Source organism: Chroicocephalus ridibundus, chromosome 2 (assembly GCF_963924245.1).
Source record: "Chroicocephalus ridibundus chromosome 2, bChrRid1.1, whole genome shotgun sequence".
In the NCBI taxonomy this organism is placed as follows: domain Eukaryota; kingdom Metazoa; phylum Chordata; class Aves; order Charadriiformes; family Laridae; genus Chroicocephalus; species Chroicocephalus ridibundus.
The window spans coordinates 125,572,199-125,595,113 of record NC_086285.1 but is presented as its reverse complement, the minus strand read 5'-3'; the positions used below and the strand labels follow the sequence as shown (position 1 = coordinate 125,595,113).

Below are 22,915 nucleotides of genomic sequence, written 5' to 3'. Positions count from 1 at the left end.
ACTAGTGGGGTAAGAGTTTTAAAAGATGAGATGGGTTTAAAATAAAGAAAATGGATGGAGAGGGTTTACGATTTTAGGAATACTTGAAAATACTGAACTGAAATGCAAAATCTAAAGTTCCTCAGTTTTTCAGAGCAACCCCAAATTGCTTTAAGAATTCAGTTGCATAATGAGACAAAGTCATTAAGTTGGGTCAGAATCCTTACTTTCAGTTTTGAGAATACCAAACACTTCAAACTTGGGTATGGCTTTTATAGCTGAGGCCTATTTCTTTAACAAACCAAAGCAAAAATCTTTCAATGGGTGTTTTGAATTTTGTGGATGTGAAGTAGGTTAAGCCACTGAGTTTCTTTGTTGGTTTCTGTGATGGGTCTGTAAGACTCTGAATTAGCTTCTGCTGCTTAACCTGGCTCCAGGGTTCCAAATCTAGATCCTGCACTAATTCCAGATGTTCCTTTCAGATCCGTTTTGGAAGAAAACAAAGGTTATGATGAGGAAAATACCATGCAACTACTAGAGCAAATGCACCCAATAGTCTAAGCAAGACTGAACTTCTGAGATGATAAGGCAAATATAGTTTAACATTAAGACAGACAAAAAGTAACACAGTGACACCCTCCTCCTCCTCCTCCTCTGCGTGCACACACAACTTGTTTACAAAAGTGCCTTGTAGTGACTGCTGGTGGTGTCACTCCGTCCCATGCCCCAGAGCTATCACCGGGCCTCATGGGAGATGTGACTACAGCATCGGACATGGGACTGTTTGTTCACTCACTTTCTGTGAAGAGAGTTTTGAACTGTGTTTTGAATAGACAGCATTTTCTTTGTGTGGTTGGTAAATAACACAGAGCAAAGTTAGTCAGCAAGTTGCATAGCTTCTGCATTCTGATTCTTTGGAGCCCTTTTGTACCAAGCTTGACAGGATGTTTTTAACAGAATGTGACCTCACTGGGATACCAGAGGTAAGGAAAAAAGTTATTTGGGCTGTTGCGGAATATTTTGCACAGAGCTGACCAAAAGAACTGCTTTAAAATACCTCTTGGAAAGATGATGGTTTCACGGTGATCCAGTCAACATCCTGTGCAGTGAAAATCAATGTCTTTCACTCCTTCGTAAGTTATAGGAAGTCTTAATGAGATTTTCTATTTCCCACTTACGGAAAAAGACGCTGATTTGCAAATCTGAGAACACTTATGTACTTGCTCTAACGTGTTGAGCAAAGGCCCAGTTCTAGTGACAGAACTTTAAAATGTTTTCTTTCTATCACAGAACAGAATAAGCAGATCAGATCCAGTTGTTCATCCAAATCCTAGAAGCAGCAGTGCGAGAATCGGAGTGGTGGCAAACCCAGCAAGACCAGGCGACAGCGACCTTCTGGACACCCGTATTCCATCACTAGGTAAAGGTAAGAAGGAAAAAAAATAAGAAACAAACCCGTACCAGCATGTTTTCTGAGTAAGATCTTGTGTGGGTTTTCATCACAGGCACGAAAACTGGGGCCGCCGCTTGTGGTTTTGCTGGGAGGTCGGGCGAAGGGGGCTGTGGTACCCTGGGGGATGCGTGGCCGTGCGGGCACCCCCTCTCCTCCCTCTGCTGGTCAGCATCGGGGAAATGCGGCCGTGGGCGGCTGGGGGGGACCTGGCATCTTTCTGCTGCCGTGGAGGAAAGTCCTGCTTGCTACAGGGTCTTGGGGGTTTCTTCGGTGTGTCGCTCATGGTTCTAAGCACAGACAGCATTAGGATGGAATGATGCAATGTTCGGGGGCGGTAAAAGAGAGAGAACTCTGAGTATTCAAAAAGTCAGGGGGAGATGATTTTTAAAAAAAAAAAACCCACATGGATGTAGTTCAGATATTTATTTATACAGTATAAAAATATTACAGATTCATGCTGAATGATCTGAGTGATTTGTTTATGTTCACGATCTACAGAGTGGTTTATGAAAAAATGAAAGGAAAATGCATTATTACACAAAATAGCTTCATGAATAATAGTCACCTTGCTGTTCTGAAATTGAATTGAAAATATGTGATCTGCCTTACTATGTATACCAACAGAACAACAAAGCTTTGTTTTTCTGGTCAGTAATTGTTGTTATTTTCTAGCCAGTACAGGTGACTTACCAAAAAAAAAAAAAATCTGGTTGGAGTCACTAATGGAGCAGTGAGAGAAAACAAAGTTCTCACGATATATGTTATTCATACTTAAAGACTTGCATAACAAAGAATTCTAAAAATAGGCCTTTAAAATTGGAAAGTTTTGAGTGCTGCTGACAATGAAAGTGTTCTTTGGTAAATGAAGATGGAAAAGTTTGCTCACTTACTTATGACTAACTAAAGTTGCTCCTTACTGTAAGGCACATAAAGAACTAGAGATTTGTTTTTTCTTGTGATCAGTTAGAAAGTGGATTGGTTGAACTTCATTTAGTAACATAAAAGATGCGATGAGCATGTCACTGCTCCCAGTAAGACAGGCTTTACATTGACAAAACATTTACAGTGATACTTTTATAATGTCAAACTTGCTACTGTACTTTGATCCGCTGGCATGCGGTAGATAAGCTGCCAGCTCTGTTGTAATTAGAGCAAATATTTCTTCTGAAGAAGCTTCTGGAGACAGGCGTGTTCTCTGAAGTAGAAGTCTGTCAAATGGGCATGATTGAAGACGATCAATTTATATTCACAACTTTGGTATTTGTGTTGCAGTAATACTTCTGGTCCTCATCATGGGTCAGATGATGGGTATTGTACAATACAAAACCAGATTTTATTTACCAAACAACTAATGATGCAAACATGAGACAGCAGTTCAATTAAAAAAAAATGTGATAAATTATTCAGTCATAAAAAAGACACCCAAAGTGTTAAGGTGGATTTTTCTACAGCTGTATATGTAATGTTAGTGTTTTTCTAACTGATGATTTTTCATAGTGTCTCACCCACTACAGGTAAACTGCCCCCAATAGTTGGAAGCTTGATCGCTTTTTAATCTTCAGTCAGGGAGAAGTTGGCAGGGTGCGATACAGTTTACTTTATCCCTGAATTTGAACAAGAGAGGGCAAAAGTTCAATAAAAGTAAGCTGTTTAACATTTATGAAAGCTACAACGGATGAACCAGCAGAGGTCAGTACAGAGTGCTGAAATGGAAGTGGAGCGCCAGAGCTTTGTGTATTTATGCTCTACTTTCGATCTTTAACTTTTCCTTTAAAATGTGGTAAAGGCTTAAAGTGGCTTACAGTCAATATTCCCCTCCTCTTCGACAGATAGATTGAAAAATACTTGGGATAATACAATAACGACTTTGCTTAAACAAAGCAATTTAAGCAGCAACATGCATTTTGTAGCATGTTATAGCTTGCAGAGAGGTGCTGGAAACCTTATTTTGTGGAATCATTATTGAAACCAATGCGTAATACTTATTACATATATTGCAGTGACAAATGCATGTAGCTGATTGTTATGTTGCAAAAAAATTATGACAAAGAGGCTAACTTTTAGAAACCAAGTTTTCACATACTTGAAGGTAAAGTACCAAAAAAAAAATTCTCATTTTAGGTATCAAATTTGGATAATTTTCATTAGGTGTTGTTTTAAAGGACTTTTCTTTGTGTATATACACATATATACAAAGAGAGAGAGAGAGAGGGAGAGGCAGATAGACTCTGTATATAAAGTTGAATTATCTTTTGTTTCACTTTTTAAAGCCATTGTTTGCTGGTGGTTTCCTTTTGTGATTTAAAGCAAGGAACAGAATCACCGCGCATAGTCTGTGCATGAAAAGATCCTTCAACGTATATTAACTGCAAAAGCTCATCTCTGAAAAGCTTCTTTTCAAGCTTCTTTCTGTGGATCTAGAAAGAGCAATCTGCCTGTCCCCATTCTGTTTCCTTGCACTTTAACGAACTACTTTGAAAACTACCTTGTTATTAAATGGTAATTGTTGAATATTAAAGAATTGCCAAAAAAATTATCACCGATAAAGATGGTATGTTCTATTTTGATTTCAATACTGCCTTACATCTGCTGTCTAAGAGCTCTGTGAGAAATTTCCCAGTATATTCAGAGAGAGTATTACTATACAATGGGAAAAATTTTTGAAAATCCTCTTCGCTTGTTCTGCTTGCCTTTCATGCCCTTCTTTAAATTGATTGTTAGGAAACCATACATTGGAAACCGTGGGGTTTTTTTATGTGCTTTATCGTGCACTTAAAATTGACAAATACTAGACAGAGATTCCACAACTCTTTCTCACTTGTGTTGCGTGCCATTAGAGTCAGATGGCATAAGTGTGTGAGTGCCGGTCAGAGGGCTGTAGGAGAGGATTACTGCAGGGGAGGGATTCCCTGGTAACTGTAGCAGCTATCAATGGTAGGAAGGAGACAGAGATGTCATAAACTGCTGTTGCATATCTGACCTGTGATGTTTTTTTCCCACACACTGTCATTGCATCACAGACTTTGCAAAAGCTCTCCCTTTACAGGTGTAGTGTAAAATCCTGGTTATGGCGAAGTCAATGGCAGTCCTGCTGTTTGAATCAATGGTGAGACATGGAGCTCTACAGGCTTGTTTCAACTTTTTTTTTTCCTGAGGCAAAGGAAACTTAGAAATAATCTAATTTATTTCATAACACAGGGTCTAATCTAACAGTATGGCACACGAGTGGTGGCACGTTAAATAACGATTTCCATTTTGGGTCCAGGTTTCTTACCAAAGGTTTGGATTCAATTCCATTCCATTCTGTTTGGTTCCTCTTCATTTTAATGGAACTGGAGAAACAACTTCTAGTACTGATTTCACTCATGGCTTTGATTGTGTTTTGAGAAAATAGGCTTGAGTCCAAAAGTCAAACCCACCTTCTTTTCCCAGGTAAACTTCTGATGTCCATACCATTTTGGCACACATATTTTCCTGTTTCCTTCTTCACATATCTTTCATTTTTTGTTGGGTAAAAAGGCTGTAAGAAGTATTTTGCTGACACACAGTGGAAGTACTCATTTACGTAACGTATTTTTCATTAGTTGTTTTTGTTGGGAGGGAGCCCTTCTTGTCAAATATTTTTCCTGAAAAGTAGTGGAAAAGCTGAAGTTAATATGGTTCTTACAGTACTCAATGCTCTTGTTTTAGCCAGTCAATGTTGAACTCCACAAGTCCAAGTATTTCTATTGCTTCAATTAAGTTTGTTTACATGTTAAATTTCATGAACATCTGGTCTGCTTTTTTTGCTGTAACATATGGGATATAAACCCCTAAAAATTAGAGGCCAAAATAATGTTGCTGTAAATGTGTAGTTCAGTCAACTCTAATGTTATGCTAGAAGTTTGCTATTCTTATCTTTATCCAGACCAAATATAGAAGATTACAGCAGAGCCGTTCATGATTGAGGAACAGAAGGTCTATCTTATTGCTGAAGTTCTCAGTCTCTTGGTAGATTAATGTTTGATATTTTCTTGATTGTGGTTATTACAATCATATGTTCCTACAGGTATAGCAGTATTATATTATCATTTTGTCCCTCTTTTCTGATCTCTTTGATTTATTTATTTGTTGGTTTCTAAAAATTCTTCCCTGCAAAGTAGCTATGCATAGTTAAATTGTCCTATCTATTTAGCTGTTTTTAACATTTGTTTGTTTTTTGAGACAGGGATAAATTTCTCCATTCTTAGTGTATGTGTGTACAGGGGTGACTTCCAACATTTTTGCGTTACCTGTCATGGAGGTATCTGTCATTTGACTATAAAGTTGTGTGTTGTCTTCAAGCATTTATCAAAAAATTGTGTCCTTGTGTCAAGATGGAAATAGCACTAATTCAGTCAGCGATGATAAGTAATCAGGATAGCCAAGTTAGTGAAAATCTCTTAATATAAAAAAAGGAAACTGTGTCATTTGCACCAGAAATTGAGTTAATTAGTGTTCCTTATCTGCAATTACATTATCAATCTGCAGATTGACAAATAACCTAAAATAAATTAGAGCAAATAACTTAAAAGATAAATATAGGCAAATAAATTTTAACTTCAAACATTCCACAGGGAGAAAAAAGATAGATTTTTCACCCTTTTCAGGAATAAAAGGACAGCCTAAGGAACTGGTATAATTCTGGGAAATGTCCTCTATATCACAAGAAAACATCAATATAATGGTTTTGGGTTTGGTGGTTCTACCATTTAATGAAGCATATCTATGGAGGAAACTTGGTTTCTAAGGTGCCTAAGGGATCAGAAATGTTGCTTTTCCCTAACTGTGTTAGATTGGATGGTATAGCTGGGTTTGGTATTTTTTCACCTTATGCTGGTATTCTATTGGGAATTTGTTACCCGTCTTTTTCATTGTGCAGCTCAAGTCAATACTAGGCTTTTCTTTTTCTTTTCCTCGTTTCCTCATGTGTCAAGAATAAACTTTAGACTGCAGTCTCTCCTTGATATTCTTTACCTCCCACTGAAATCAATAGGATGCTGAACCCAAGTCTGGAGTGTCTTACTTATTCTGGTAATAGAAGAAATAAAGGTTGTATGGGGTGGCCTGAGGCTGAGGAGCGGTAGCCTTTATAATGTCAACATTAAACCTGAGGTATAGGTGGGGTTAAGGCTTTTCAGAAAATTTGAAAATCACTTAATTTTCATAGCAAATTTCTCAATCATTTCTCTTATACCCATGTACTTCTAAGAGGTCAAATATTCACACTGTCACCTTAACTGTAAACCAAATAAATTTGAATTCAGTTTTTGTAATAATTACATTTACAAGCAAAGTAATTTCTGAAGACATTTATGTTTTTAACAAGTCTCTTCTGAAAGCAAATCTTATGTTTGCCTTTACTTCACAGAATAACTCTTTTGTGAACAAATAGTAATACCTCAAAAAGATCTTCCATAGTATATATTTGTGATTACTCAGTGTACTGCAAGGGGATATTAAGAGTAGGCTTCACAGAATAGAAAATATTTAACAAGTACATAGTCTTACTTTTTCCTTTTGTACTTTAAGGACAAATCTCAATTTTAATTATACGCACTACGTCTTACCAACACTGTAAAAATACAATGAATAGCAATGTTATTTGACTACATTATTTGACTATTGTTTGGGGATTTTATGTAGATCCAGAAAAAGAAATGAGCCTTTCTGAAAACTTTTTATCTATGTTTTTATATATTGTATTTTTAACAATACAATTTATATCTATATATATGTATATGAATATATACAGAACATTATGAAATTTTTGCATGGAAATACTACTTGGGAGCTCATTAATATTTTTCATGATATCAAAAAGCTCATATTGACATTAATTTAGTTCCAGGAATTAAGATGTTAAACTTAATTAAAAAGATGTTTAATTAAAATTGGATGGAATATGGCTATAAGTCTTTAAAAACTTAGCTGCAGCTTTAAACAGCACGAAGCAGAAACACATGTCATTTCCCATGAACCTGACTCACAGAAATATTTTATCTATTTTTCTCAGTAATAATTTTATTAGTAGTGCTCCTACAGAAGTGTTAATCATGTGATTTCATGTGTTAAAAATATTCCATTTTGCTAGCAGATTCATAATACTTCAGAGGAAATATATGAGTAAAGATTTCCTGGTAGCTTAATGTTGGTAAAGATGTCCACAGAGAATGTGAATGCTTATACCCGGTATACTTACACCAAGGTCTCTTGCAAAGAAGTGATTTGGAGTAATATGGATTTTAATTCTTGACCAACCCAATTGCATTCTATGATGAGATGACTGGATTGACTGGATTTGTGGTTAAGTGGAGCAGGGGATGTCATCTGCTTTGACGTTCAGCAAAATGTCCCACGACATCCTCATATTCAAGCAGGTTTGTTATGGAGTAGGTGGATAGACTACTATATGAGTAGAAATTGGTGGATCATTGGAATCAAAGGGTAGTGGCTAATCGTTCATACTCTGCTTCAATGCCTGTGAGTTCCTCAAGAGTCTGTCCAGGAATCCATCCTGTTTAATAACTTCTTAAGTGTCTTGATGGACAGCGGGTTAAACACTATATGCTAACGGTGATGAAGGCTAACAAAGGACTGGACTGTATCAACAGCAGAATAGCCAATAGATCAAAGGAAATTGTTATTTCCCTTTACTTGATACTAATTCAGCCATATCTAGAACATTGCATCCAGTTCTGGGTACACCTGTACAAGACAGATGTTGATCAACTGGAGCAAGTTCAGTGGAGACCTACCAAGATGGTTAGAGGCAGGAGCATATGCCCTGTGAAGAGACCCTGTGAAAGCAGAGCTTGTTTAATCTGGAGAAGAGATGCCTACAGAAAAAAAAAAAAAAATTTAGGCAGAGCAATCCAGAGAAAACAATAGTGTTGCAACTTTTGAGATTAAATTTTCCTTGTAAGTGAATAATACCTCCTAAGGAAGCTCACCCTTTCCCATACATCAGGTGAGCTAGGTTTGTTAAGGACCTTTAATGAATCTCTAAATGTTGCAAGAGATTCCCTTGCAGTTTGGCGTAGATGCAATGGTGCACTACTTTGTAAGAGCAAAGTATTATTTTCACATGGGTAATAATGGAAAATATAAAAACTTGGCATTCTAGATGTAATCTGATAGTTTGCCCAGGTCTCTGAACCTCCTGTGACTGGTGCAAGAATCCTTACTGTGGAGCACTCTTTGCCATCGCTCCTGGGATGTTGGAAATTTACTGAGTACAGGTGTTTGACCAGGATGGTGAAAGCTGTTGGTAGGGAACCTAACCGATGGCCTATGGATTCTGAACTGTGTCTTGGTTTGATTTGATGGTTTGTTTTTTTTCCCCTAAAATTTGATGTGAATATTTTTGCTTAGGAAGAAAGAAGAGTGTCAAGGAAGTCATAAGAAAACTGACACATTTTTGTTTGGAAGTGAAAATAGTAGAACAAAGGGAGCGATTAGCAGATATTTGTAAGCCTGTCTTCTCCTTATGCCAAATCAATATGATTAAGATTCAGGACAGGGGACTAAAAGGAAACAGAAAGGGTTCATGAGCTCTGTTGGGTCATTGGTAGAAAATACTCCACTTGGGAATGTGGCATTGTAATCAGTCTTGTACTGTATGGATTTGTACTCTGGAAGATAATAGGAAGTGCCTGGGAAGATAACAATGTGATCAGCCCTGGAACGGACACCAACAGGGTGGTACCAGGATGTTCAATCTGTCCCATCCAGATGTTCTGCTGTTAGGAGATGCAGAAGGAACAGGAAATGTAGCACATCGTATTCACCTGTTTATATAATCTTATGGCTAGTGCTATCACAAAGGCATCAGGTTTATTCGGTGATTTCTGGATGTCAGATTTCATGAGCGAAGTGAATGAGGCACAATGGACAACGCTGACTAAAGATGAGAAGATAATGCTTGTTCTTCTAGCAAAAAAAAAAGTTTTAGAGATTTTTGTATTAATAAAACTACTTCTTTTTCTGAAACAACACTAGGGTTGCCAAGAATTGTGATTATATTCTTGGACGGCTTTTGTTTCTTTGTTAAACCAGGGATCTAACACTATCCAACACTCCATCGAAGACGCATTGCATTTGGTTATGGTTTTAAAACTCTCTTGTAAATGCAGCTAAAGAATTGGCATCCCTCATTTAATAAGCTGACAACCTGAGAAGTGCTTAAATAAGTTCAACAACTGCACCAAAGAATGACTGATGAAGACAAACTTGAAATCCTGATTTCCACAGGTTTGAGAGACAGTTGACTTGGAAAGATAAAATCTTGGAGTATCAGTGTTTTATCTGGGGACTCATTTCACTTGGGTGGGCTGTTCTTAGAGCCCTCTTTTGGTGCTCTGCTCCCACTTAGCTCTTGATTACTAGCCTGTGGTGATTCTGAGAAAAGAAAACTATGGCAGATTGAACTCCTCTATAAGGTGTTTTCTGTGCTGTGTAGACATTGTTATGTACATAATCTACAGAGATATAGCGAACATATTAAAGATACTTCAGTATGAGAAATCAGTGTAATGTAAAAGTGTTATGTAAAATGACTAAGGAGCAGAAATTATTTCCTTCTTTTTGGAACTTAATGGGATGCAACTTTCCTTTCTGTTTACCTGGACTATTAGAGAGAGAAGTACATTCTCCTCCTTTTTATTAAACTTTTTAGCATGGGAACATTCTTCAAAGAAGATATACCTGGAGCCTAACAGATTCCATCTCCAAAAGAAAAACACATCCTATTCTCAACACACTAGAATGAAGGACTGAATCTATAAATTATTTGCCTTTTTGCCCAAATATCAAGTAGATTTATTTAACGGAATAAAAAATGGTCCTGAATGCTTAAAGTACTTTTGTGAAATAAAATGTATGTTACGCATGTACAGTGACAGAGGGAAAGGAAGAAGCAGAGATTGCCAAGGACATTCTGAGAACATTTATTGATTGGAAAGAAATCACTGGATTTTTGTTTTGTTTTGTTTTGCTGGGTTTTTTTCTTCTCCATATTACATGAAGTGGTCTCTGTCTGGGTGTAATTTTTACTTTTTAGTGCCATCTGCACCTGTGGCCTTTGGACTTAATGTTTATGACAGATGGACTGGACTGTGTTTGCACCATTTAGTGTATAATCCTTCTGTATGTATCTATGCCATGCTAGGCAGTGGCACTGGCCCAATGGGCATATTTATTAGTGCTGACTTCCTGTCTGCTTCCATTGTTCTGTTGCAGTGTCCTTTGAGCCTAATGGACCTTGCTTTGTGCTGGGCCCACCTACAAAATATTGTTCTCGATTCATGCCAGATTATCTGTTGCAGACTCAAATCTTTTTTTTTTTTTTCCTTTTTTTCTCTAACGCGTTTGCCAACTAGAACGCTTAAAATGGATCAATTCCATATTGTAAATGCTCTTCCTCTCCTCTCAGCCTGCAAGCTTCATTTTGGAACAAGCTTGCTAGCTTTGTTTCCTGGTATCAAGATACTTGATAAAAAGGAGAACCGTTTCTTCTGAAAAATGTTACATCTCATGCTACCTGAGCTCCCACTCTACTGGAAGCGGAAGTTGTTCCCAGCAAAGCAATGCCTCCTGTAAAACAGGGTGTAATAAATGCATCCCAGGCTGTAGGAGCCTGCTGGCCCATGGCTGGCAGCCTGGAGCTGTGCGGCATGTCCCATTCCTGCTGACTTCATCGACACTGTGCAGCGGGTGTGGGGAAAAGGACAGGCTACTATTGCACAAGAAATGTTATCAATAGAACAGCAAAACAAATGCCAACCAAATGGAAAACTATGCAACACTTAGGCATTTGCAATTTTTAGGTTTTCTGAAGGTTTGTGAACCTAACAATCGACAACTGTGATATCATGATAACAAAGAACAATTTAGCATTGTTCATTTATCTCATGAAATCATGAGGTTGCCTCCCATAAATTTTTGTGTCTATTACAGAAACACATGAAATAAACCTCGCTGTTTAGCTGTAGTCACATCAAATTAGTGGCAAATTTCAAACAGACATCTGATAATCAAAAGCACCCTTTTCTAACCGTCAACATATATAATCCTAAGTGTTAAAAAAGATTTGACAACATTTCTATAGGAAGTAGTCATGCCCTTGTAAACCCTTTATGGAAAGATCAGCTATACAACTTCTCGCACTACATAGCAGGATTATGCATTCTGTGCTGATACTAACATGATCATGAGGAAGGGAAATATGTTCAGCTGTATTCTAACAGGGACAGTTTCTAACAGGGGTAGGTTTACCTACCAAACAGATTTCTACAGGATGGTAATGAAGACCTGGGAGGGTCAGGAGCTTTATCATTTCATAAATAAGAAAAGCAATTATCAACAACATTTTCATATCTAGAAGAGGCTTCTTTATAGTATTGGTATAAAGCTGTCATCCTGGTTTAACCCCAGCCAGCAACTAGGACCACAGGGCCACTCGCTAACCCCCCCAGTTTGGATGGGGGAGAGAATTGGAGGAGTAAAAGTGAGGAAAAAACTCATGGGTTGAGATATGTTGAGATAATATGTAGAGCAAAAGCTGCACACGCAAGCAAAAACAAAACAAGGAATTCATTAACCGCTCCCCATCAGCAGGCAGGTGTTCAGCTATCTCCAGGAAAGCAGGGCTCCACCACTTGCCATGGTTATTTGGGAAGACAAAACACCATAACTCAGAATGTCCTCCCCCTTCCTTCTTCTTCCCCCAGCTTTATATACTGAGCATGACGTCATATGACATGAAATATCCCTTTGGTCAGTTGGGGTCAGCTGTCCCGGCTGTGTCCCCTCTCAACTTTTTGTGCACTCCCAGTCCACTCACTTGTGGGGTGGTGTGGACTATAAAATATCCATCCAGATTGTGTAACTGAATAAGCTTGAGCTTGAGAAGAAAGTATGTTGAAGTCCAGTCCATATACAAGTAAAACAAATAAAACAAACAAAAAAAAGGAAGATATTCAAATCAAACTCGGGTATAGTTTGAATATCTTCCTTTTTCATTCACCTTTAATGCAGTAAAATACTTAGTGCTTTTGAAGATCAGGTACCCAAATTACCTGATCCCTATTGGCATTTTTATGAAGGAGGGTGTATATTTTCAACCCTGAATTTAATATTAAAACATATGATTGAAATTTGAAAATCTCAGGGCAGTATGTCTGGCAATCATCTTCCACACCCCATGCAATTTTTTTTCTTTCCTTTTGTGATATCTGAAAGAATTCCATCAATTTAGCCTCGTAGTTGCACATCTTGAAGGAGTATTTTTAAGAATCCAGTGTAGAAAATGTGCAAGCTAGTTGTGGGCAAATCCTGTTTAATACCCTTCAATTTGAATTAGTTGTGTGACGGTTCTGAATTTTTTTTTCCTGCATTTGCTCTGGCAGTATCACAATTTGTTCCTGATAGATTATTGCTCACCTACTGCATGAAAAAGCATTTTTTAAGTTGCTTTTCCCTGCTGCCAGTCAGTGTGATGATGAAGTAGCTTCTCAAAATACCGTAAAAGCTTCAGTATCTCTTTTTTTATAGAAAACACTTTATAAAATTCAAGGTGAGAGCAGAGGTTGGTACAGAGGTATATCACAGAGGAGACAGGATATTAGTGAGTGTTTATTTTTTATTTACTTTTCTTTCTTTTGCTTTATAGGGTTTCTAGCCACAGTTCAGTACAACAATTGAGATACTATCCAAGTTTGCCAGGACAGAGAAGTAATCGTCTGCCACAAAAGTCTGTTTGTTACACGATAAGATTAGCTTTAATGTTATTGTAATGTTTGAGTTTCTGATTGGACCCCTTTGCAAATAATGACCTGAGGGGCCGTGTCATCATGTAGACAAGCTACATGACCATTCAGCTGTGATTATCGTAACTTCAGTGCCAGTAATGTACAGTGCCCCAGAACTGCAGAGCTAGGTATCATGTCCTGCAAATGGAATTATTCAGTTAATCACGGAAGAGCCCGGGGACTGAGTTGATGGAAGCACATAATAGCAAGGTTATGCTTATCAAGCATATGCAGCCTAAATCTCCCAACTGTGAGGCACAGTAGGGACAAGTGTTATGTGATGACCCTCCCTTGTGGATCATCATCATATCCTTTCCCTAGACGTTACCCGACTACTAGCCAAGCCAATATATCATACTACCGTCATCTATCCTTGCATCTGCAGATGTAATTCAGAGAAATTCAGACAACCAAGGGGATTTTTCATTACCCTGAATTGCATGTATCCGTGAACACTGGAGAGTCAGCCTTATGTGGTCTTGACTGGATTCACACTTCTGTTAGAGGAACTGTAAGTCTAAAGAGCTTTGCAGAACATACCAAACAGTCCAACAACTAGCTACATGTCCTTGGGGACATGAGTAGGAGACCATGGTCATCTGCAAACAGTAGCTCAGGAATAGTTATTTTCTGTCCATAAGCCTCCTGTCTCTGCATGTGCTTACTGAAGATGCAGGATCCCTCTATTCTAATATTATCACATGTAGATGCATAGCTTAGCTAGAATCATCAATCTTTTTCTGTCACTGAAGCCATTCTCACCTATTTGGCCTCTTGTATGGTAGAGCTCCTTGTGTCAGGCCTTCCACCAACTACTTTTTCTTATTACAATAACTCCTTCATAGTTGCAGCCTTTTCTGATTTGCCTGATCTATAGGAATGATCCATCAGTTTTCTGGTGGAAGAGAAATCCACATTTGTTGTCTCGCAGAAGGGTCTTCAAAAGACTTCTTCAAAGCCAGTGCCCACCAAGCTCTGGATCAGTTTTCTGTCTAGCTTTATGATCATCTGCATTTGAAAAGAAATAGGACAGTGCCCTTGGGATTTTCATCAGTTCTGTTCTAGACAGGATTTCCATACCGGAAACAGATAAACTGTCTTCCCTAACTGTCGCTTTCCAGGGTCCAACCAAGGGATTTACCCAATAACTTCCTAATGTCTCTAGGCATGTTTGACTCCAGTCTTTAGAAAAATGCAATAACACCACCCCTAACCTACTGGAGGATTCCACTGATGCCATTCATTCTAAGATCCATCAGGCAAAACAGCTGCTTCTTTTGTCTGCTGAAACACCATTTGTTGGTGCTAGATCACCTGTGACTTCTGAAGGCCCAAAAGAGACTAGAGGCTGCAGACAAAAGAGGCTGCATATTACCACAAGCCGCACCTGGCACTTCCTAGAATGGTTCTGAGCAGTGACTAGTGGAAGATCTGCAACTTCCCATTTCTCCACCAATTTTCTTTCCTAATATATCTGCACGTATTATTTAATGTCAATCCATTGTTCTGTCTTTGCAAGTTATATTTATTGTTAATGCATTTCTGATTCTTTCTACTTAGATTTTGGGAGCACGTTGGTCTCATTTGTGTTGCAATTGAATCAGTCTTCGTATATATTCCTTTCAAAACCAAAGAATTTCTTCAATGATGAACAATAAATAAATGATAAATTCAACAAATATAGTAATCAGAATAGAGCTCAAAGGGTCACATTTGGTTGCTTCTGAGTTTTTTAACAAATATAAAATAGTGCTGCTGCTACTTTCCTCGAAGTTAATCTCAGTTTGTGCATTCAGGAAGCACACTTAAATTTTGAATAATTGCTCCTAGTTGAAACTGAAAGAAAAAGTTGCATTTTATTTATGAATAAACAGTGTAAGACAATGTAATTTGTGCCCCTTTTTGATATTTTCGAAATAAATTATTTGTTTCCTAGAATTTTTTTCTTTATCTTGTAGACTAATATATCCTATTGACAATATATAAAGAAATATTCATATGATAGTAAAATTATTTAAAAAATAAGGAAAGCAAATACCAGAAAACTGCAAATACTGGGGTAATGAATGTTAAGATAGTAAAATGAGTACATTTGTAGAAAACTTTTTTCAGTTTCCTACAATATCCATTTATTTTGATCAAAGGTCTTTTTGCTTAAAGACCTCCAGTTTTCATTGTTCCTGTTTCTTATTTTCTTAGATATCATTAAGTCCTGCCTACAACCAAACTGTACACATACAACCCTCCCCTGTTCGCTTTACTCCTTTGCTAATGGGGAGAGTTCAAGCTGCAGCCTAGGTAAAATGACAAAAGCATCGCTGAATTTACAGGAAGAAGAGAATTAGGCATTATTAACTGCTAATTTTGACTTTTAACAGGGATGAAGTCCTAAATTAAAATACAAGGTGTGTTACTTAATTTTAATGACAACATGGGATATTGCACATGAAGAGAGTTCTGTGCTGTTGAAGTGTTCTCTTGGTACTGAGCAAGAAAAGCACTTTGGGGAAATTTTTGGTGACAGTATTGAATAATGTGGAAGAGAAGACTGTGAACTATTTGGAATCAGTTGTTCTTCTGTATAAGACTTAATATAGAGAGAGCTTGATTAGTCTCTTTAACCAAACCCAGTAAGCAATCTGACAACTGATTTTAAAATGTGTTCTTGTGATGGTCTTCAGTGATACGAAAAATAGTTTTTCACGTGGTTGAGAGCCTCACATGTGAACCTCAATGTACAACTTCTTCATGTGACTGAGATCAATTTGGCCAGTAATGGGGTCTGTGTGGGATTATTTCATTTGTCCCCCTCACTGCTCTGAATCCTTTTCTTCCGTCTGTTAGTTGTATTTCTATTCCACCAGTTAATACTGTGATCAGCGAGGATGAGAGAGTAATCCATCCTTTGTACAAGTCTTATGTCTTTCTTCCATCTACCTACATGTTTTCCCTAATCCTGTGATTGCTCAGTAACTGGCAACAGAGACAGATGGAGGATGTCACACCTACATACAAATGATGAAGAAATGATGGCTGTTGGCCATTGACTTGCAGTGACAGAGGCATCTTTAACTTGTACATCAAAGGAACCCTTTTTAAGGATAGTGTCACTATCACTGGTTGCTGAAAATGGAAAAACAGATCCTCAGCTGTCATGTGCTCTATCATTGATTCACTGTGCTACAACAGCAAGCCAGTTACACAGCAAAATGATCACATAAAACAAGTTAAGCCAAAAAAATGTGAGAGACTACGGAGGTGTAGAGTACATATTGAAAGTGTCTTATAAAATATAATGTTAATATAGAAATCTGAAATTAAATGTATCTTTCAGATGAGATAAATTTTAAGGCAGCCATTGTTGTATATATGTATTGTCAGAAATCTGATGTTGAGAATACATGATTACCTAACGCTTCCTTAACTGAAGCTGATACTAAAGTTGGATTCTTTGTAATATTGCGGACAGATTTTATGAGGATCTAGATAATTCAGGGAAGGTGTCTCCACAAAATTGTAGGCTAATCTTGTAGATAAAGACTTAGCCATAGAAAAAGAGAGCTGATCAGTTTGCTGTGGGAAAGAACAGCTCTAGGTATGACTATAAAAGCTGCATTGTTGACTGCTTGTAGATGTGTTAAGTAGTATCTTCCCAGACTAATAGTTTCTTCAATTTAAAATTGTAGCTGCACTAGATTTCCCCATTCACTAGTGGAAAAAAAAAAAGAGGTTTATTTAAGGGGAATAGGAGGGAAGGGAAGGTCTAAGACTTAGAATTTCCTTTAATTAATCAACTTCAGTATAGAAAAATAATGTGTGAAATAACATGAAAAATAAGATTGGGGTGTGTCTGTGAAATAAATGTAAATGCATTAAAAGACTGATCAATGCTAATGTTTTAACACCCCAGGGGGTTAAAGAAACCCCCTCTTTTCAGTACTCTGATATTTGAGTTTGTAGAATATATATTCTCTTCCTTCTGACTACTCTGTAGTCATTTCTGTTAATTATCATCTGAAAGACTATATAGTCCACTTCTTACTGACATAAAAATGCAGTAACTCTCAGAAATTGTCCCACTGATGCCTATGAAGCTATTTGCAAGAAAAACTGCTGGCCAGAGTAAGCAAGGGCTCCATTAAAGGGTTCAAATGGAAGATAAAGTTAAATTTACGTTTACTTGATATATTCCTATTCTTTTAACATTCCTCTTGTTTAAATCCTTATTTCTTCCTCTACTTATATTTCTAACTACTTCTAACTCTTTCTCTGTTTCTTCCTCTTTTTTTTTTATTTTTCTCTTTCCTCCTCCTAATATTCCATTTTAACAAGATTTCGTGAGTCACACTGATTCCAGGCAAACAAGCTGCTGCACTGTAAAATAAATAGCCTTGAAATGCTACAAAGTAAATCACTTGCCTTCAAGATTAAGCTAAAATGTTTGCTTCAGCTTCATGTCTGAACATCCTTCCACTTAACCAGATGATAGCAGACTTTTTGCCAACAAAACATATCTTTACTAAACCAGGGCCATCTTTCAATAAGAACAGAGCGGTATGATGCCCTCTGCCATCAAAACATGCCTCTAGCCCTATTTATTTATGAGGAGCTTTGTGCTGGATACAAACTGATCATGAATGTTATCCAGCTTTATATAAGACATCACATGGTATTGGTAATCTGATACAGGGTTTTAAATGGATAGCTACACTGCCAGTTTTAAGTGCCAGCATTTTTTTTCCTTTTGCTATCAAGTGGTATAGCATGTACTGCTAAGAAATACTCTAGCCTTCATTGAGTTTATGCTTCCTGCGGTAGAATTGCCATGTCTTTATTTTGCCTTTTATCTTCTGAATAAAGTAAACTAGTTAGCGTTCTCTGATGCAGCACCCTGGAAATAGATTGTTGTTGAAAGAATAATTTACATTCCCTGCTCCCACATATGGAAAAATATTTCCACAAGCGTTTGTTTCAGCATCTTTTTGCTGTACATTTATTAAAATAGATATGCTTTACCGTTACAGATCTAGAGATCCTTAAGAAACAGATATCATTTCAGAAAAGAAATATTGACTTTTCTTGGTGTTTATTCTTATAGAGTTCTATTTGTTCACCTATATTGTATTTGTAAACCTAGAGAATCAGCTTTATTTGTGGATTAGTTATATAATTGACATTCGCTCCATGCAGGCATGGGAAAATCTAACCTGGTGTGAGAAACCTGAAGTGTGACTAACATCTTGAATTTTTCCTTTGCAACATAATCTAGAGGATGGATGAGCATTAACATGGAAAATCTAGCCTCTTTTTCCCAGAGGGCACCTTCACATTATTGTAGCTGAAATGCTTCATGTACTGTATCACTTTGATCTGAAAGCGAAAATCTGGTGAACACTTCTTTGAGTATTTTAAAGATAAGGTAGCAGCTTTGATCAATCCCTTGAATCCCTAGTTTCTTAAATAATTTTAGGACAAGTTAAATGAAGATTCTGGAGCTAGTCTTCATGGTTAAGGGAAGGAAAATTGGCTAATTTTTACCTGACTTACTAGAAAGTAGGTATGGGAAAAAACACGGCAAAAGACAACATTTAAAAAAGTGAAGAGAACCTATCTGAAATTTTTTTAAGAAATTAGATGGTAGTACAGGTAGAGGCATCTCAAACTGTCATTTCAGTATCGAATTATTTATCAAATTCATTTGCAATTGAAATAGAAAGCAGAGATGTGACTTGGAGGGGGGTTGGAACTAGTAAGGAGCTGTATGCTGAATATTTCCTTATACGTTTCTCCTACCATGAGAGAGAGATCTGTAGTTTTGTATGCTTCCCTAACTTCAAGCATTAGAGACATTGAATAGCATGACTGAGTTTAAAAGAGGTGACATTAATGGAAGTCTAAGGATTCTTTATGTGCATAAAACCATGATGGCTCATTCCGTGAACATCTGCTAGCCAGTAAGCCTTTTAAAAAGCCTTTTGGAGATGACACTGAAAATCCAGAGCTCACACTCTCACTGTAGGATTTGCACACTGATTTTCAAAAATAGGGCGCCCTCCAAATACACGTTAAAGTGTAATGTAAATGCCTCTTAGGGACCCAATATTATATTACTTGTATATCTAACATACCATTGAACTTATTAGAACTTTACTTAGTACCTAATAGAGAAGATATACATTATGCCAATTAAATATATTTAAACGTAATTGTCATGGTTTCATGACAATGGTTTCAACTGGTAACTTGATTGTTCAAATGTACATCTGAGTGAATCTTGCTTTCGGGTATTTTTACTCTAGATTTTGAGCAGGCTGCAAATCTATCACAGTTTGTGGGAGCATAAAATCATGTATGTAATAACTGAAGCCCACTAGTAAAGCTGTGTTAAAGCTTCTACCAACAACCTTCCACTCAGCTGCTTATGTTGAGCTTATGCTGTAAGTTTTCCGGGGACACTCTTCATTCATACTCCACCTGCACAGCAATTCTGATTACTGATTAGTGTTAAGACATAACAAATAAATAATAAAATCAATGGATTTGCTTATGCTTTGGGCCATTCCTGAAGATTCCATAGTAGCACTTCTCATTTTCTGGCAGATGGTAAAATGGTTACACCTGCAATTAAGAGCTTCTTTTTGCCTTATGCAAAATCTTGTAGGATCTTAAGGACAGGAGTGCCAGTTCCAAACCACCACAGGTGTTGAGCAGTAGTAGAACTGGCCATGGAAAGGAACACCACATTTGAGGGTTTCTGTCTTTGTACATCCACCACTAAGGTCTAAGGAACCACAGCTTAATAATGGAGAGATAAGTGTGAGTTGGTAAAGATACTACAGCCACCTGACCATCATACAAATATAAACACAGTCAACATTTGCCTATATCTAAGCCAGACATTTAAAAATGTGTTTCATTTTTAATTAAGTTAAAGCTATTTAAATTGTAAGGGTTTCTGGGACTCATGTCCTACATGTCCTGACCAATGCATGAGAAGAAAAATTATATTCCACTTTAATGAAATTATAAAACATTTCCTCGAGATTTGATCCTGTTGCTTAATAGCATTGTCTCATCTTATGGACAACTTAGCTAATGCGGATGTAATCAGAGATGGCTGTTGTAGCACATGAGTTAGAAATACATCAGTTAAGAATGTAACAGCTACACATTCTGCTTAAATTTTTTCATTATATCTTGAAGTATAAACATCCAAAATACAGTTTAAAAGATAATAGAAACTTCAGCTAAGTGACTTTTACCACTGAAATGGAAATAACAATAAAAATAATGATGGATATATAACTTCAATAGAACTGACAGATTCAGTTATAACAACTCTATACTGCTTATTAAAAAATTGTCCCATTGTGTCTGATGACTATAGCTACCAGGGCAGAAGAGAAGGGTTTTAATCACAGTCATAAATATATATTTTGTGGTTTCTTTTGCATACTTGATTTACCTCTTGTATGCAAATATCATATTTACTCCATATTTGAAAAGTGTCTCCTGTTAATCCATATTGATTTTACTTTATTTTGCAGATTGACTAACTTGCTTTGTTTAAGTTATGCTGTAAGGACAGTTTTAACGGTTGAATTAGATGGTCCATTCACTTTTTACAGTACATTTTATTAATCTAAATGTATGGTAGCCAGGCTTAAAACCAATACCTACAGGTACCTTTTCAGCACAGTGCTCAGGAAATTAACCATGGAGCTCTCATTAGCATTAATGGGTGCTTAGTGGGTAATTTACTGTGCACCACGCTTAAAACATACCCCCCAGGGTGCTCACCAGGCTGTGTGGGAGATTCCTCCAATGCTGATGGTACTGTAATTGTATTTTATTAGATCAAGCTACAAATGAAAGATTTTGATTTCCATGACATCTATGCCTAACTCTGATCCAAAGAGAAAACACACACACCTGTGTTCACTATTAATTAGCTGTTACAGGAAGATAATCCCATCCAGGACTTCTGGCAGAATGATACAGTAGAAAAAAAGATGTACTATCAGTGCTTCTAATTTCTCATAAACCCATAAAATGACACAGAATACATTATTTTTATTTTAAATGCTAAATATTAAAAGCATAAACTTTCAAAATAACTATTTCGAAATTTGGAACGGCTGTTGCAATTTTAGCTTCATCTTACTATGCATGTGTTTTCAATTACAAAGGGATAGCTTTAGGAAATTAGGATAAATAAACTGGAATCAAGAGCTCAAGAACCTATATCTGTAAGAAGTTAAAGTTTTCCCAGTCAAAGCTGCAAAAATTTTCTGGAATTCACACTCCAGTCAAAGAAGAAAAGCTGTTGGGAATGCTTCTAAGTTCTGTTCTGATAATGAATTTAAAAAGAACATTAACTTTAAGCAGAAAAACTCTAAGGAAAGGGAGAAAGACAAAGCATTGAAGAATCCTGTGCTTTGTTGAGCAAAAAACACTGGGATAAGGCAAGATTTAAAACCAATCTGAATTATGCTTTAGAAAGGTTCTTCATTCCTTAACAGAAGACAAAGAAGGAAGAGGATTTCCATGTGCTTAAAATTATCTTTTACCTAGAACAGTTTCAAAATTGTTATCTGTTTCAGTTTTTAATGGAATTGATGCCGAGCACAAAAGCAAAGGTCAGCTTGCCAAAACAAAGCTCACTGAGCTTAATGTGTATGTGTACAGGAGACAGGGAGAGAAGAAGATGAGATCATTCCCAAAATATTGGAATACAAAATCACAATCAGACAGAATGTGATAAATCTTAACGGCACAGTAAAATTGCAGAATAATATAAATAATAACTACATTTAGGATAAGAAAGAAAATAGGTAGCTTGGTCTAATATGGACTTACTGGGACTCAATTGGGCAAAAACTTAAAAAATATTGAAGATATAGAAGAGATCAAAGTAAACAGCATAAAACAAAGGGCTAATAGATCATATCAGATCAACCTATTATCTATCTCAGGTAAGATAATATTTTTTTTTTATAAGAGAAATGCAAGCCAGTTTAATTTGTCTGGACTTCAGAGAAGGATGGGAAATTATTGGTTACTGAACTAACAGGGAACTCTAGAGTGACTAAAGAAGTGGCTATAAAAGAGACGGGTAGATTTTACGTAACAGGGGATTGTCATCATTAAGGGTCTTTGTTAGTAGTACCTTGCTTGTGCATTGCTGCTTGTCTGATAATATAGGTCCCAAGATATTATTTATCACACAACTTCTTGGCCACTGGTTTGTTTTTTTTAAACGGCTTTTTCTCCACAATTGTTTATAATGCTGTACTAAAGAGTACCCTCTACAGAGTCTATCACTTAAACTCATGTCATGAGTGTCACAGATTCTCAGAATTCACTATGGTGCTATTCTTGTACGTTACACTCCTTATCATCACCAGTCTGTGATACTCAACTATTTTTTTTTTACACTAACCCTCTTCTCCCTTACTGCAGAGATATGTGCTGAAGTGTTTGGTATTGTAAAATGACCTGCTTATAGTCTGGGTCAGCATCACGTCAGAAAGGTACATCAAAAATGTTTAGAATAGTACTTTGCATCCTAATACCTTCTAGGAAAGGTATGAATAAAACTGAGCTTGGGTAGCCTTGTTTAAGACAGAGAAAGTGATTGCCTCTAGAAAAAGCT

General features: G+C 36.9%; 1 protein-coding gene across 1 annotated transcript in view; it reads left to right on the top strand.

Annotated features, from left to right (window-relative positions):
* The first annotated feature begins 835 nt into the window (after window positions 1-835).
* The window catches only part of ST18 (ST18 C2H2C-type zinc finger transcription factor), a 166,774-nt gene continuing 144,694 nt past the window's right edge, over window positions 836-22,915 (top strand). Inside the window, exons 1-2 of the mRNA XM_063326858.1 lie at window positions 836-962; window positions 1,270-1,405. Coding sequence (XP_063182928.1) covers window positions 924-962; window positions 1,270-1,405 — 175 coding nt within the window. The 5' untranslated portion in view covers window positions 836-923. The remainder of the gene's footprint in view (window positions 963-1,269; window positions 1,406-22,915) is intronic.